The 17,080-nt window shown below is 39.0% G+C and overlaps 3 protein-coding genes across 7 annotated transcripts; all 3 read right to left on the reverse strand.

Annotated features, from left to right (window-relative positions):
* Positions 1-300: 300 nt before the first annotated feature.
* LOC145072829 (uncharacterized) lies at positions 301-4,370 on the reverse strand. The gene is made up of 4 exons (XM_079019304.1): positions 4,248-4,370; positions 4,006-4,088; positions 3,680-3,763; positions 301-3,152 (listed from the first exon to the last, which is right to left on the reverse strand). Exon 4 carries the CDS (start codon positions 3,094-3,096, stop codon positions 790-792), a length of 2,307 nt encoding a protein of 768 aa, XP_078875430.1. The 5' UTR covers positions 3,097-3,152; positions 3,680-3,763; positions 4,006-4,088; positions 4,248-4,370; the 3' UTR covers positions 301-789.
* Positions 4,371-4,852: 482 nt separating this feature from the next.
* LOC145074352 (pfkB-like carbohydrate kinase family protein) lies at positions 4,853-7,364 on the reverse strand. Its single transcript, XM_079020744.1, has 5 exons — positions 6,824-7,364; positions 6,133-6,383; positions 5,731-6,022; positions 5,482-5,634; positions 4,853-5,403 (listed from the first exon to the last, which is right to left on the reverse strand). Exons 1-5 carry the CDS (start codon positions 7,193-7,195, stop codon positions 5,020-5,022), a joined length of 1,452 nt encoding a protein of 483 aa, XP_078876870.1. The 5' UTR covers positions 7,196-7,364; the 3' UTR covers positions 4,853-5,019.
* Positions 7,365-9,749: 2,385 nt separating this feature from the next.
* Positions 9,750-11,732, reverse strand: LOC145074996 (histone deacetylase HDT2-like). 5 transcript variants are annotated; one of them, XM_079021303.1, is made up of 5 exons: positions 11,063-11,730; positions 10,625-10,845; positions 10,198-10,457; positions 10,066-10,113; positions 9,750-10,003 (listed from the first exon to the last, which is right to left on the reverse strand). In XM_079021303.1, exons 1-3 carry the CDS (start codon positions 11,177-11,179, stop codon positions 10,199-10,201), a joined length of 597 nt encoding a protein of 198 aa, XP_078877429.1. In that variant the 5' UTR covers positions 11,180-11,730; the 3' UTR covers positions 9,750-10,003; positions 10,066-10,113; position 10,198. The 5 variants fall into 5 exon arrangements, 2 of the variants coding, with proteins under 2 accessions (XP_078877429.1, XP_078877428.1); XR_013692234.1 differs by having other exon boundaries at positions 9,750-10,113; positions 10,198-10,845; positions 11,063-11,133; positions 11,387-11,731; XM_079021302.1 differs by having other exon boundaries at positions 9,750-10,113.
* Positions 11,733-17,080: the final 5,348 nt, after the last annotated feature.

The following is a 17,080-nucleotide window of genomic DNA, read 5'->3' on the forward strand; positions in this document are numbered from 1 at the left end:
GATAATCATAAAAATGACCGCATTGTTATAAAAAATATAGGTAAATGATTTAACTTTTACCTATTTACTAAAATAATCTTGAAATCCGAAATGAGTATCTCACATTCGGATGAAATATGGTGTGCATTTTTTATTCCTCATTGCACTAAACGCTTTTAAAAATTCTCTTAACATATAAATTCAAAATGTTTATTTTCATTATTTTTTCTATGAAAATGATACCGTTTATGATAAATGATGGAATCATATCATGGAGTAAAAATTCAATATCCAGGAGATCAGGACTACCACCAAAAGCCATAAACAAAAGACCATGTCTTTCACCAGGCCCTTTTGTTAAAATTTCTTTATGAGAAGTCTCATCTTATCTGATGTTCTGAACCTTAACTGGCCATAGCCCATAATTACAAAGAGGACCTTTTAAGCCAGACAGACAGACTTTGATAATAAAACCTCACGCAAAACATTTTGCTTTAGAACATAACACATAAACGTAAATCAGATTCAAACTTAAAATTTACACTGTCACTACACACGATTTTTAACTACCTCACCATAGAATAGATGTTTCCACTTCCGGTTCCAGACGAGATTACCATCATTTCCTTCACATAATCATTATCCCATCAAAACTAACCCACCTTCTTCTTCTTCTTCTTCTTCTTCTTCACCTCTCATATTCTTAATTCTTTCATCCAAAGATCAAACTCACCTGTTTGTCTTTCTCTCTATCAACTACTCAAATTACATAAACGCCCCCGGAGACGGAACCAGTTTCATCACATCATATCATATCGGAGCGGAACAAGTAGTTCTAAAGTGGCCGGTTTGATTACACCGACTACAATGCACGATCCGTTTGACGGAGCCTCGATCCTCGGACCTAACCCTCCTCTTCCTGGGCCTCCCCGGTGGTCTAATGGACTTGGGAGGGTTAATAATAATATCCATAACATTATTACCACTACTCCCTTCCCCTATTTGTGAAGACCCCATTTCCTTCCACAATGTCTTATCAGGAACCGGATGTATCGTTTGAGAATACGCCTTCCTATAACTAGCAACCGTAAAACAACTCTCAGTAAACCTATGAACATTCTGCCTACACGACAGCAAAGCCGCCACCGCATGTGCACACGGAAGCCCATAAAGCTGCCACCCCCGACACAAACACCTCCGGTTTCTTATATCAACGATATTCGTCCCTTCATGCGATATCACCTCAAACTCCGCTTCGTTCGCTCTCAACACCTGATAAGTCCGCGCGCGATCAATCGCTTCCGACACCCGTCTTTCCGCCGTCGGGACCAGAATCGAAGTCCACTGCATGCTGGCTTCACGCCTCTCGTTGAACCACATCATCAGCTGTCTACGGATGCATTCCATCATTTGGATGATCGGGAGTCCGGAAGCTTCTAGAATCCATACATTCAACGATTCCACGATGTTTGCCGTCAGGTGGCCGAACCGCGTCCCTTCGAAATACGCGGTGGCCCACAACCGGGCCGGAACGCGTCGGATCCAGTACGCCGCTTCTTGCGACACCTCTTCGATTTCCAGGATTTTCTGTTCGAATTCCATGATTGTAAGCGCGTTGGCTGCATCCCAAAGATGGTTCACCAGCATCGTGTTGTTGAACTCCTTCCGGAAGCTTTCGCTGAGGTGGCGCATGCAGAACCCGTGGAAAGCGGTTGGGAAGTTTTTGTCCACCCCTTCCACGATATTCTTCTGTCTGTCTGACAAAATCGTAAGCCTCGGCATGTTTTCGGTGTTGATTTCTAACAAGTTATGAAGCTCCAAAAGGAACCACATCCAGTTGTCTTGGTTTTCTTCATCAACAACACCAAATGCTAAAGGAAACAGAGCACCATCTCCATCAAACCCAGTAGCTAAAAGCAAAGTCCCCAGGTACTTGCTTTTCAAAACGGTTCTATCCAGCCCGATAAGCGGTCTACACGCGTTCAAAAACCCGTGTATCGAAGCTTGAAAAGAGATAAAAAGCCGCTGAAAACAGTTGTCAGAAGGATTCACGTAAACAGACGCGATACTATCGGGATTCGTGCTTCTAATCTGATCACAATACTGAGGGAGTAATCGGTAATCTTCTTCAAACGAACCACGTAAAGCTGCCATGATCCGTTCTTTACCTCTCCACGCTTGTTTGTACGATAATGTGATTCCATGAACACGGTGGATCTCTTCTAGAATCTCTTTCGGTTTGCATTGTGGATTTTCTTTGAGGCGTTGTTCTACTGTATTCGCAACCCAGTCAACCGAAGCTTGTTGGTGTCCAAGATGCGCGATTCCACCACAGTTATGTTCCGAGTGGATTGTTCTGATTGTGAAAGTTGGTACACCTGGCAATTTAGCAGCATGGATTCTCCAAGGACACCCTTCGCTTGCACATTTAGCAGTGAAGCGTGTCTTGTCAGATTTAACAGTTTGTATCTCAAAATGAAGAGCGATTGCAGTGTGTCTTAAAGCCCTACGACAGCTGGCGACATCTGGAAACTCTTGACCCACCATTAATTCGTAGTTTGGAGGAGCCACTGTTCGGCTTTGGATTACTGGAGTTGTAAGGACGAGATCGGGTCTGTGAAAAGATAGAGGAAGAGGTACTACTACGCCCATGTCAGCAGTGTTCTGGTGTACCACAAGCTCGTGGTTGTTATCTACAACGGGTAATCCGTGATCGTTGGATAAACCCATCTCGTGACATTGATCTGAAAGGACTAATTGGGAATCGGGATTTGTGACACCATCGTTGTATTGGTTGTTGTCGTGTTGTTGATTGGTGTCATCGAATTCGGTTGTGGCTTCGTTTCCATGATTATGTGGATGTGACATGGTTGCAATTTCATGGTCTAGAAGTAGTTCATGATCATGATCATGATCATGATCATGGTGTTGTGTTAGAGTTATGCGATGATTATTGTTCTCTCCTAATTCAGTCTCATGCTTGAGGTTCTGTGTCTGTCCCAGTTCAGAGGTATGATTCTGATTCTGTCTGCCCACGAAATTCTGTTCATGTCTTAATTGGTTCTGAAGGGATGATATGTCTGGCCTTGATCCAACAATCATGTCATGGTTTTCCATGATATTACTCTCACAAATGTCACAAGTTCCAGAGAACAAGAAGCATCAATCTAGACCTGTTGCAACAAACTCATGTTTAGTTATCTTTACTATATCACAATCCACAATCATCAAGCCTCATAATAATGTATGCTGTATTTAGCAAAAAGCATAAACACCCATCAATCGACTACAGAATGTTAAAGTACAAAAGAATAATGAACTATCTTTGGTGTTTGGGCTGTACTCATCATGCATTCTTTAAAGAGCGTAAGATCTTCAGATTGAGATTATCCTGGAATGTGATGTTAACATAATAGTTCTCGCCAGCTAAATAAAATCTACTTCTCTATGGAGTATGATGTTAATTGTTAGCATAAGACAAAGTTTGATTTTAACAAGCACTAGGTTTCACAATAAAGATCAAATGATTTTAACTTTTAATGGTAACTCGCAGAGCATAAAGTTGTCTATGAATGAATCAGAAATTCACAACTAGAAAATTGACATTCATATGAAAACACAGAAATATAACAAATATACATATGAGTGAATCCAGAGCAACGAGTAGTCATTTAAAAGTAGAACCAAAATCGAAACTCACCAAGCCTCTATCAGATCCAGCGACAACCAAAGCCAATTTTCAACCTACAACTGAAGGTTCCAGGTGCGATAAAAATTAGAAAACCTGTAAAATCAGAAAGAAAAAATAAAATCAACACTAAAATTTTATAATCGCTAGATTTCACAATAAAAAAATATCAAGCTATTCGTACTTCTCCTGGTAACTTTGAGAGCATTTAGTCTCGTCGAATCAGAGATTGAAATCTCAAATTAACACTCATACAAAAAAAAAATACAGGTAAAATACAGATACGAGAATAGAGCAACAATCGGTCATCTGAAAGCGGAACCACAACAAAAACTCACCGAGCCTCCAACGGATCAAGCGATAATAAAAACCAAATTTCGCCACACAACTTGACGTTCTAAGTGCTAAAAGTTTCGAAAATCTGCAAACACAGCCAGGACGAAACCGTGAGGAACAAATTTGAAATCACCCATTGATCTTTACATAAATCAACACATGATTCAAATTTCTGTTTGAATCAGGCGTGGGGGAAGTTGAATTTGGCGGGGAATAGGAGGGAGTGAGTGAGGAGTGAAAATACCTGAAAGAGGGCTGAGGGTAGGGATGGGGAACACAGAAAATTTGAAGCAAAAGGGCAACAAGGGCACAAGGGGAAAACGAAGAATGAGAAGGTAGGGGTATGGATTGTCTTTTTAGGGCTTCCTTTTATCCAGAAAAAAAGAGGGCAATTAGGTCATCTAAGCCAACTTTCGCCTACAATTTTTATATGTTACCAATTTTACCCCCCAATAATTGCCAACGACTCGATAAAAATACATCTCCAACTTATGTTTATTTTATATATATATTACCAAACACTCTTATAATTATATATCATTACTCATCTATATATTTTATTTTATTTATTAAATATCCCAGCATAAATTGCAAATAACGATTGCTATATTAATATTATATTTTATTGATTATCGATTTATTAACGTCTCCTTAATATTTCCAAATTCTAACCCTACCTGTCGACCTGACATAATCCAAAGGCGTTTTAACTTTTACACATGACTCGTAAAAAAACGTTGAAAACATGAACGCTATGTTTTGTGCTTGCTTTTATGTATGGATCCCCTTTATTTCTTAAGGTAAATTTCAACCACTATGAGTATGAGATAATCATCTGAAAGAAAGAAGTGAAAAACAACAAAATCTCACTTGTGTGAAAAAAATAATAATAATGAGCAAGCAATAGTTTCACTGCTCGACAACCAAAACCCATAGATACCATCAAATCTGAGTGACTAACAATTCCAGTTCCTGCTCTAAACAATTAAAAATACACAAAACTCAATAAGAATTCTTCAAGAAGACAATATTCTGTCTGCTAATGGAACCTCAAGCTTATGAAGAACCTCACTAACCACCTTTTGAAGGGTTACATGTTTAAAAAATCCATTGTTCACAGTTGTTTTTGACAGAATTGTGATGTCTTCTTTTTTGTTCAAATTTTGATCGAGTAATTTGTTCCAAAAACTATTGTCTTCATTGAGGTTTGACTCCTTGATGAGCTGCTTGACTTTTTGTAAGTTTGCAACATTTCTCCCGGCCCCACAACCGGTGGCTGTTGCTGCACCCACTGCATTGGCTATTGTTAATGTATGAAGTAATGGCATCTTGTGTATGTAACCAAATGCAATCGCAGCCACAAAGCTGTCTCCACATCCAACCGTGTCCATCACTTCCACCTGTCCAAATACATTTTTAATTTTTATCATATCATCCCAAAATTAAATCATTTTTTGACTTATGTATAAAATGTTTACCTTGAATGAAGGCACACATGAAATGCCTGATTTGGTGATTAAAATAGAGCCCTTTGATCCCATTTTAATGATCACCCATTTTGTCCGGACTCCTTTACTTAGCAACTCCTTTCCAGCTGCTATTGGGTTATCCAACCCAGTCATTGATTCAGCCTGGCATAAAACAACATAAGATGATGATGATAACTGAACTGATATTGATATTATTAAAGATTCGTATTAAGAGAAAAAAAATAGTGCAGTGCAAACCTCCTCTGAAGTTAGAAGAAGAACATCACTAAACCTCAGCAACTTAGCAAGTGCTTCTCGTTCTTCAGGTGTCCCAATAGCAAGAGACTTTCCCTTTGGTCCAGGGTCAAAAAAGATTGATGTTCCAACTTCAACAGCATACTCAAGGGCATGAGTAATCAGATTTGCAGGAAGCTCATCAAAGCCATAGCCATTACAGAAAAGGACTTTTGACTTTTGTATATTCGTCTTTACTTCATCAGATAATGCTCTCAACCAAGTAAATGCAGGCTCCTTGCTAAAATCTGCTCGACTAATAAACAAAATCTAGGTCAAATATTTGATGAATTATGATCCATAAAGTTGGTACCTTGAATATAAGCTACCATAAACTTGAACGAACCTTTAATTAATCACGTATACCTGCAAAACCCGTGTCTTTGTAAAGGATCCACCAAGACCCAACATAAAAGTGTCTCGTATGCACTACTGGAACTGTTGATTATATCATCATCTTCTCTCATCCCTATCAGATTAATCCCCTCATCTTCAAGAACATCCAAGAGAAATTTTCCATATATTTCATCCCCAACATGACCAATCACAATGCAACGAAGTCCCAATCTTGCTGCTGCTATAGCCATGTTGCAGTTACCACCAGCTTCCCAGTGTTTCTATAAAGTGAAACCAGTCAGTTCAAGCCCTAAAGTGAGAGATGTTGATATATCATATATGACAATGACAGGAGAGGGGTGTGCAGATGTGCATTATAAATCATCATATGCATAAGCATGCAGGTTGCCCAAATCCTAGAAACTGATTCAGATAAAAACTACCAAATCACACATCCAAACATCCCCCCTAATCGGCTTTGTCAATCACTATAAATAAATAACTATTGTGACTTTCAAGTTGCATTAAGGAGCTTAAATGGCTAAATGTATGAATCCTATAAGAACATAGTTACAGCATGCTTGGAACTGGGAGCTCTGTCAAATTTCGAAGTTAAAGGCCATCTCAAATTAACAGAAATTAATCCGATTACCCACAGTAACTGATAACCAAATTGCACAAGTAATTAAATCGAAGAAAACGAAGAACATTTACAACAGACCTTATCAGGAGGCGATTTAGCAAGCTGTTCCATGTAATTTTTACGTTCGTCAAAGGACGAAGGGGGCAAATTGGGAACATTAAGCACAACGTCAACACATAGGTTTCCAAGGGTGGCGACATCAAATTCTTTCTTTCCGGAGAAATTGACGGAAGAAAGACGGCGATGCTTCGAAACGGACACATCAAGTCCATAACTTATGCAATTAACAGGGACATGAGTTCTAATGACATGATTATGGTGAGTGTAGCAGTTGGTTTTGAAGTCGGAAATTCTTATTCTAGGGTTTTGGTATAATAATGGGTGAGAGTAAGATACCCCATAATTGGGTATGGGACTGTGTCGATTGAGGTCGAAAGTTCGTTGATGCATTAATGGAGGATGAGGGTGGAAGCACAGTACTGATACGTATTACTTGTTTGTTTGTGAGGCAAAGACATGAAAGGGATAAACAAGGTAGATCGAAATTGCTATATTTTTCGATGAACGGCAAAGAAGGTGGGTGAAGTTAACTTCGATTTATTCCTGCCCCACTTCTTTGTTGGAAATTTACACTTTTGTTGTAAAATTGGCGTGGCTAGCCACTTTGCTAACAAAAGAGATTTTTAATTTAATTTCAATAACATCCGGATAACATATTTAAATTATTTTTCTTGTCAAAAACAAATTATGGGATTAGGGTTATTTTTAAAATGGGAAGTGATTCATACACAATAATTTTTTTGACAAACATAACAATTTATATATTATAAAATTATACTGTACAACACTTTAAAGCATAGTTTTTCATGCTTATATTGATTTTTGGGGGTTTTTATATTTTATATGTGTTGGTTTAATTCTTATACTAAATGTTGTGTGTCCATAAACTTTATCTTTTTATCTTTTAATAATTTTAATGATTTTAATTCTTTTATAGAGATATCGAGTCTACACCTAAATATTTAAAAATTCAAACTTTTCTATCTGCTTAATCTATTTGATTAAAAGGCAATATATATATATATATATATATATATATATATATATATATATATATATATATATATTATCGAAAATATTATTATATAATTTAAAAGTATTTGTTAAAACCTTCAAAAAGACAATTAAAAACATTACAATTATATATGAATTTTAGTGACAAAATATAATTTAAAAGTATTTGTTAAAACCTTCAAAAGGACAATTAAAAACATTACAGTTATATATGAATTTTAATGGCAAATAAAAAATGACAATTTATTGACATATTTATTGAGAAATAATAAAAATGATAATTTTTATTGGCTAAAAGATTAACATGTTACATCGTTTATTAGATGTCTCGGACTCGAGACTTACACTAGGTCTTTTTCCCTCATTTTAAAATGCATGTGTACATTAGGTACCGTTTAACAGAAGAACTAGGTGGAACAAAACTAGACAGGACTGGACAAGACAAATAATTTGTATAGCGTTTAGTAAGACTGAAAAAGAGGATAATTTGATAAGAATGGTGGATAACGAGAAAGTCGGAGACGTAAGATGAGACCCGTTCCAGGGATATTTCGTCAGATTGAGAAAAGAGGAATACGTGTTCTGTTGAGTTCCACCTTTTTAGGTGGGACTATTTTTTCAATGAATTGTCCCATTGGATTTGGTCAAACTTTTACTTTGTTCTAGTTCTAGGTATGCCAAACACACTCTCAAAAGTTGTAGTTCTGTTCTGTCCCATTGTGTTCTCCTCACCAAACGGGCCTTTAAATACAACAAACACTGATAATACAAAAAAGAGTTATTGACTTACTAGCTAACACGCCCCACCCTCAAGGAGAAGTCGTAGTTTCGATTCGTGCCTTCGTTTTTTTTTCTTTTTCATTTTAAGTTATTACGTTTTAAAATACCTTGTGACTGACCAATGGCTCAAATAAACATTTTTCTAGAAAATAATGGCAAATGAGAAACAAGAAAAAATGTTTAAGCTAAATATAAACTGAGAAAAATGTCAAACTAACACGTTATCATGACCTGTTGTTGACCAGCCAAGAACCAAAAAATAAAACGTTTTCTAAAATATAACGACGAATGAAAAAAAAAATAAAGTTGAAATTAAAACATAACAAGGTTGTATATATAATGATTTTTGTGACAAACTCAATGAAGAAAAGTTAAAATTTTGGTAGGGTACTCACTATATAGGTTGTGGGTGGGTGTTGGGACCCGCATTTTATTAAATAATTTCTTTAATAAATAAAATAATCAATAAATATTAAACTAATTAAAAAAATAAATATACAAAGACAATTACAATCTTTTTAGATTTGAGAGACCAAACACGCAATAAAAACATATAATAGGGACGATCCAAATTAAATAAATAAATAAAACATATTGCAGATTACCCCAAACCACATAAACCATTCATGTAATTTACCCTTAAGAATAAGTATCCTAGACTAATCGAAGCTACCCTACTTCTGCCTGGCCAAACCTTCAGGCTTATCACCAAACAATAACATAAAGAAACTTAATTCATAACTGTAACATTTTAAGCTCCTTTTTCCATTTGATAACAAATAATATAATTAAAGAATAACACTTTCTTTCTATTTCTTTCAGGTTGAACATGGAAAAAATGGGATATTTACAAAATTGTGCCTATAACAAAACAGTAAAATCTGTTTCTGAGCATGCATGTTAGATTTGAAGATACAAAGATGGAATAAAAGTGGAGTTTAAATAAAATATTGGGGAGGATTGAAATAGTTGCCCAAAACCAAAAGGTGGAACTGCAATGCAAGAAGGCTAGCTAAAGAAGATGGTCAAGAGTCAGAACTCGGAAGGGTGAAAAAAGGACAAAATTTATGTGTTACCTGTAATAAGATTGATGATACTTTCACCTTGATTAGAATTGAATGAACAACATAGCAGATAAAATTACAGTTAATAACCAAAATATGTACTCTTTTATGCATAATGAATAGCGACAAAATTAATATATAAACACATAAATAAAGAGGAGACAGGAGACTAGTATATGATTGATGTCTTTTTCGTATATACTCTCAATCACACCATGATATTAGAATTTAGAAACTACCCTACCCTACCCTACCCTACCCTCATCACCCACCCTTGAATGATATATGTCTGCAACCCTCTCTCAAGTCTCAACGAAATAGTAGCATTCTGTCTCAGCTTCTGCAAACACCCAAATAACATGTAGTATTTATAAAGACTCTTAAGAGAAAGCAAAACAATACCTGTTGCAGGACTTGCTTCTTGCTTCCACCTTATTAATTTCCTTCTTCCTGTCAATAAATAAATTCACATTATATAAAGTTGTTTTAACATATAAAATATAAACTACGTAAACGTAAATAATACAGTATAACCTTAATTATTTGCTGTCTGTTCCTGTATAAGCATCTTAAGAAACATCATCTTAGTTGTGTCAGCCTTTGGAACCATAAAATTCTCACGAGCAGACGGCTTTAGGAAGACATGCAGTGCTTGCAAATATCCCAATGAATCTTCTTCAAAACCTGGGAAACATTCCACAATGTCCATGCATTCTTTTGTAGTTGGTGTTGAATTTGAAGTCTGCATGCTTTTTGTTGTCTCTTCCTCTTCCTCTGTATCGCTTTCAAACACAGTGATCACATGATGGCAAATTGGTCAAGAAGCCAACAACAACAAACTCCAAAATTAAAAGTTAAACCAATACAAACTTAAAAAGATTCTTCTAATTAAGTTAGTAAACAGCTAGCTAGTAGTATGAACGTATGTTTGAGTTTGAGTTTGAGTTTGAGAGAAGGATATTCATATATATAAATGGGTTTTTTAGTGACGCTTCCGATGAAGTGGACACTTCCACTGCTCAAGGTGTGTGAGATTTCAAACTTTTTGTTATACACCCGTAAAAGTAGTTGTAGTGGTTGCTTCCTATTGTAAAGGGTTACTTCTTCAACCACTTTGTCTCCAACACTAATTTTCACAATAACAGGCGCGCCTACTTCCTCCTTATTTTCTCCAAGACAAACCTAATTACAAACAATAACATTTAACAAAACAAACTTCTCATAACAAAAAGCAAACACAATTAGCTTTATTTATTTAGATAAGACAAGCGTCAGGAATAATTTATTTAGAAAGAAAAGTAAAGTCCCATTTGCTATGGACTATATATATTATGGATCATTCCATGTGATGTCACTCCTTTTCCTGGGTACATCTGCAGAAAGGGTTTTATTTTGTTACCTGTTTAATATGCAAATACCTCCCTAGACGAAGCTTTACTTCAAACGCTTCACCACTTCTAACCTCAACACCTGAATCAAAACCATGATATGAGTTTGCATACACATCATAAGTCATAACGTGAAACAAAACATAAAACTAGTGTTACAAACAACTGATATGTGAAAACAACAAACCCAAAATCACCATATCATGTACATTTGAAACATACATACATAGCAACAACAGTCCTGAATGCAATCTTATAAATCCAATTTCAAACATGGACAACATATAATATATAGTATGATATAACACAACACCAACACTTGCACATCCTCTTACTTTTCGTTTAGACAAACACAAGTTGGGATCCAACCACACACATCTGCACAGACAATAAAATTGATAATAACATACATTACATATCAAGCCTCTAATATAAAAGCAAAACGATGAGTATGGTAAATCAAATTGGAGATTTGCATCGCTATCAAAACCAAATCACGGTGCATACAATTTTTTCATCGAAACAGGGTGTATAGATAATGAAATAGAAATATAATTCGTTATCCCAAAACTTCATCGTTGCAAAGGGAGAGAGGGAGAAAGTCTGAAAGAAATTAGGAGCGCCGATGAGTTAGGGTTTACAACACTCTTTTTGAATAATATTAACGGTGTGAATTAGACTATATAAGTAATTGAGAAATAAAGTTTTTTAATGGATTAACGACCAACGGTTTTTTGTCATGCTTATATGGATTTTGGGTTTTTTTTTTAATTTTATTTCGACTGGTTGGGTTCTTATACTAAACTTTGAGTTTTTATTAATAATAATGATTTATTTTTGGAGACAAAATTGCAACAATGGTGGTATGTCCAAAAATGCTACTTTGGGCCAAACACGTTTAGACTAACACTAATAGTCAAAAAAGTTATCATTTTGATTCGGTTTTGGTCCAAAACAATTTAAAAAATCTAAAAATGACGGATTTGTCATTTTCCATTTTTTTGGTTTTCTTTTTGTTATTTAATTATTTTATAACTAAAAAAATATAAAAAAATAAAAGAAAGTATCTCTCTCTCTCTCTCTCTCTCTCTCCATAAAAAACACATCAGAATCTCTACAAGTTGAAGCCGAAAAGATGAATCAATCACCGACCCAATTCATCAATTCTTCAAATTACAAAAATCTTCTCAAAACCCACACCCTCACCTCGAAGGAAAATTCACTCTCCAAAAAATCTTCCGCCACCACCACCGTTCGACCACCACCCGGCACCCGCCACAGTCCGTCATCTCCATCTCCAACTAAATCAGATCAGATGAACACACACAAAATCATATCAGATAAACACACACATACACACACTAAATCAGATAAAATCAAATAAACACACACATACACACACTAAATAAGATGAACACACACACAAATGAAATCTGATGAAAACACACAGATTAACACAAACATCCATCGACTTTACAACAGATTTAACACAAACACACACACATACAGATTAAATGCACACACAAACTCGAACAAGACCAACGAGAGATTAAACACATATACACACAAACACCACAACACATCTGAAAAGCATTAAACACACACACAAACTCCATAATAGAGAAAGGGTTGCACTAATGTAACGTCTCAAAATTCAAGACTAAAAATTTCTTTTAATAAAGTATCACTTAAAGTAAAATCATCATTTCAAAACATAAACAGAGTATTAGTTTTCAAAACACATGTTCATTATCAGAGTAAAACATTCCCAGGTTGACTAATCTATGGTGTGTGCCATGCGATCATCCCGAGCTCCATCATCCGCTACCGGAAGTACCTGAAACCAAAACTGAAAGCCGTAAGCACGAAGCTTAGTGAGTTCCCCAAATACCTCATACCATACAAACCATTCATAGCCAAGAGCTATACATAACCGACTTATCCATAATCAAATAAGGTGCTATGTGCCAAACATAGTCTTGCCATTATGCCACGGGCCGCGCGTGGTCTTCCTGGTCAAGCTTGGGCCGCTCCCTGGGTCATACAGACAAGTGCCAAGGGCCACCCCTTGGTCTTACAAACATGTGCCAAGGGCCACCCCCTGGTCTTTTATGCAAATATCACAAAGACAACTGTACATATTACTCTACTTAACTAAACAACATACAGTGTGCCAGAAGCCACCTCCTGGTCTTTCATATATAATAGCATACAATGCGCCAGGAGCCACCTCCTGGTCTTTCATACATATTGCCTAGGGCTAACCCTTGGGTCTTCCAGTCATCCATAATAACATACTGTGTGCCAGGGGCCACCCCCTGGTCTTTCATGCATATTCTAAATGGGCCGGCATTGGTGCCTTAGATCCATACACACAGTGAGGAGACTCACCTCGCACTGCTGAACTCTGCTGATAATCCTCCGGCTGCTAACCGACAACTCTCTGAACTCCCGCTCCACTAGCTCCCCGAGCTACCAATATCAATGCAACACTTAGTCTAACTATCTCCCGAAAGTCAACTAAGTCAACTCAGGTCGAAGTCAAAGTCCTGGTCAAAGTCAACCTTCCAGGTCAACCCTACTCGTCGAGTCACCCTACTGACTCGCCGAGTTCATAAGTCCAGAGTCCTTCCACTCGCGACTCTACTCGCCGAGTCTACCGATTTCCGAGTCCTGACCTGTCCAACTCACCGAGTCTCTAATCGACTCACTGATTCGAGTCTAAACGCGAAGGGTTTGGGGTTTCGCGACTTGACTCGCCGAGTCCAAGAACAGACTCGCCGAGTCCAAGACAATCTTCATCCAACTCGCCGAGTTCATGCCCAACTTTATCCGACTTGACGAGTTGTTCATCCCACTCGTCGAGTTCCTCCTCATCTTCAAGCTACTCACCGAGTCCACTCAAAGGACTCGCTGAGTCCATCCGGTCCTTCATACATGCAGAGGACTTTTGAGTCATGCAGGGACTCAAATCTGTAGATCTACCCTTCCCAAGCCTATTCCTCATGTAAAGTTGCAAACTTTACGTGTAGAGAAGGAGATCTAAGCAAAATACACCATAAACTAGGTTTTAAGGCCAAGGGGCTTCAACGTTGACTCAAGGGCTGATACTTTATGCTTCTCTAGTCCATAACACACTTGGATCTGAAGTAGCAACTCGAGATCCGGCTTCTAACTCAAATGGGTGTCAAACCATGGCTTAAAAGTCCCAAATCTCACAACCATGGAAGACCTAAAGGAGAGAGGGACGACTTATTACCTTCAATATCTCAGAAAGGCTCCACAAACTCCAGATCTATAGTCCCTTCTTGCTCCTCCAAGTTCCTTCTTCCTTCTCCAAGCTTTAATGCACCTTCCAAGGCAACAAATGGCTCAATCAAAGGTTATGACGGCTAGGGTTTGGTATACAGGGATGAAGAGGCAGTAAGGGAACCCTAAGAAGAAGATTAAGACGTTTATATAGGCTCCAAGTCCCGAATTTAGGGTTTTCCACGCACAGACCAGACTCGCCGAGTCACCTTGGCCTACTCGCCGAGTCGGTCACTTACTCCTCGACCCGGATCCCGCTCGGACTCGCTGAGTCCCCCTTTGGACTCGCCGAGTCGACCCCTAAACTTAGGGTTTTCTTTCCTTTCTTGGCCTTCAAAACTTTAGGTGTTACAACTCTCCCCCACTTAAATTAAACTTCGTCCTCGAAGTTTTCCATGGCCCACCGCCTGCAATCCGCCTTCAATACCCACCAATTATCCCAACACCAGCTGCCTACCTTCGCTGGTCTTCCACCCGGTCATTCTGACTAACGCAAATCCCTGCGGATAATCATTTCGGGTCAACTCTGACCCTGATCATTCTGGAAACACAACTTACTCAGCCGACAACCTTCTGGTACTCTCCGAGTACTGCAACTGAACCCATAGGGGATTCACCCCTTCTTTCCTCACGCGATTCCCTTGCTTTCCTAAGGCGATGCCCCAAAACAACTATCTCCCCTGCCACTGTGAGGATCCTATCTTCCCCAAATCCATTACTCCCGCTACTTCCAGTACGGGTCATTATCGCCAGTATCCACTGGGCATTCTTTCTACTATAATTGGTGTCGAGCACCCCACGACGAACTATCTGAATTTCACCATAGACTGCTTACCAGCACTGCTACTGGGTGGAAATTTCTGCTATTCCTTATCTGCCTTCTGGATGAACTGAGACCACCCTGGTCCCTACCAATCTACCAATATCTGGATTACCGGCTCCCACCGGTCGCTAGCCCCAACTCAACTCCTAGTCGCTCCCAGCGACTTTCGAAGAAACTTCACTAATAACCGCTCAATCCACTCTGCCACTAAATCATACACCTGATACATTCGCTCTAACGAATAGGGATCGATGAATGCTACGGGCCATCCCGTAGTCTTACAACACTTCTACGCTGCCAGCCAACCAAAGCTACAGGCCGCCCGGCAGTCTTGCTAAACCAGTGCTACGGGCCACACCGTAGCCTAACCATGCTCACATACGATTGTTGCGGGCCACACCGCAGTCTTGCTAATCTAATGCTACGGGCCACACCGCAGTCTTACTAATCTAATGCTACGGGCCACACCGTAGTCTTACTAAACCAGTGCTATGGGCCACACCGTAGCCTAACCATACTCACATACGATTGTTGCGGGCCACACCGTAGTCTTGTTAATCTAATGCTACGGGCCACACCGCAGTCTTACTAATCTAATGCTACGGGCCACACCGTAGTCTTACTAAACCAGTGCTACGAGCCACACCGTAGCCTAACCATACTCCCATACGATTGTTGCGGGCCGCACTGCAGTCTTGCTAATCTGATGCTACGGGCCACACCGCAGTCTTACTACACTTCTTTTACTAGTTAGCCACTGGTGAATGCTACGGCCATCCGGTAGTCTGACAACACCTTTCCCCACCGACTAGCTGCTAGTGGATGCTACAACTAACCCACAATTGATCATACAACACAATCAAGTACTCCCAAGTGGTACTCATGTCCCAAATGGAACTCCCAACCGATTCCTATGTAATCCGCGACCAGAAATTTCGAGAATGAGGTCTCACAATTGGCAAGTTTTCCTAACTTCCATCTTACACTATCCTCCAATTATACAGTCACCTGAGCCGTCTTTCTTCCTAACAGGAGAGCGAAACTTAACCTAGTTTCAAAACCCTTTCTACTCCCATAACCTGATCGTTTCTCCCCCACTTAGCCTCAGCTAAGTCCTTACTGCCTGCGAAAACCCGAAGATTTCCATTCCTTCCTTCCTTACTCGATAGGCATGATAACCACCATCGCCCTATCCCTGCTAGCGATCCATCTCTAGCCCACTCCAACTACCGTATGATTACCGAATACTAGATGAACACCTCCCGCATCCCTGATGCTAAAAAAATTCCCTAAGCTCTAACTATTGTCCTTATAGTCTGAATAACTGGGCACAGACTCCTTGGTGATAAGCCACTTTCCTTGATGCTTCCGAAAGCCATCCCGAATGCCCAGATTAGAACCATCAAACTCCGATGATGGTGGCTGACCACTTCCCGAACCATTTTCAAACGTAACCAAGATGATACTGAACACTTCGAACCCGAAGTGAAAGATGACCTCCACTAGCTACTAATAGCTCCTGGTATGCAATTGGCATATGACAATTCCAAAATACAATCCACATACAAGCAGAGAGACAAATCATACATAAAATCGCCTGAGTCCAGGGTAAAAACTTCCCTAATTCACCTAGGAATGAAAATAGCCATAGATACGTACCTGCAACATTTCTTCCTGTAATCCAGATCTTCCGCATCTGTCACTGCATGGCACTACCCTCTCGCCCATCCGTAATCCTCATAGTCGCTGGGGCAGGCGCACTCCCTGCTCCTCCCCTCATCATCGGGCAGTCGGTCCTCTTGTGGCCCACCTGATTGCAGTGAAAACATAATGGGCTTGCCCCCCGTGGGCAGTCCCTGCTGACGTGACCATCACTGCCACACTTGTAGCAGCCGGA

The sequence above is a fragment of the Lactuca serriola genome, chromosome 9, assembly GCF_051521515.1.
Source record: "Lactuca serriola cultivar US96UC23 chromosome 9, Lser_US96UC23_V15, whole genome shotgun sequence".
Taxonomy (NCBI): Eukaryota; Viridiplantae; Streptophyta; class Magnoliopsida; order Asterales; family Asteraceae; genus Lactuca; species Lactuca serriola.

Excerpts from the sequence above, each read along its gene's own strand:
- LOC145072829 (XM_079019304.1), bottom strand. The coding sequence starts at position 3,096 with ATGGAAAACCATGACATGATTGTTGGATCAAGGCCAGACATATCATCC.
- LOC145074352 (XM_079020744.1), bottom strand. The coding sequence starts at position 7,195 with ATGCATCAACGAACTTTCGACCTCAATCGACACAGTCCCATACCCAAT. Across the intron at positions 6,384-6,823 it reads CTAAATCGCCTCCTGATAAG|AAACACTGGGAAGCTGGTGG; the intron begins GTCTGTTGTAAA and ends TTCACTTTATAG. Across the intron at positions 5,635-5,730 it reads TTCTTCTAACTTCAGAGGAG|GCTGAATCAATGACTGGGTT; the intron begins GTTTGCACTGCA and ends GTTTTATGCCAG.
- LOC145074996 (XM_079021303.1), bottom strand. The coding sequence starts at position 11,179 with ATGACTTATGATGTGTATGCAAACTCATATCATGGTTTTGATTCAGGT. Across the intron at positions 10,846-11,062 it reads GGTATTTGCATATTAAACAG|GTTTGTCTTGGAGAAAATAA; the intron begins GTAACAAAATAA and ends GTTTGTAATTAG. Across the intron at positions 10,458-10,624 it reads AAACCCATTTATATATATGA|TGTGTTTGAAAGCGATACAG; the intron begins ATATCCTTCTCT and ends TCATGTGATCAC.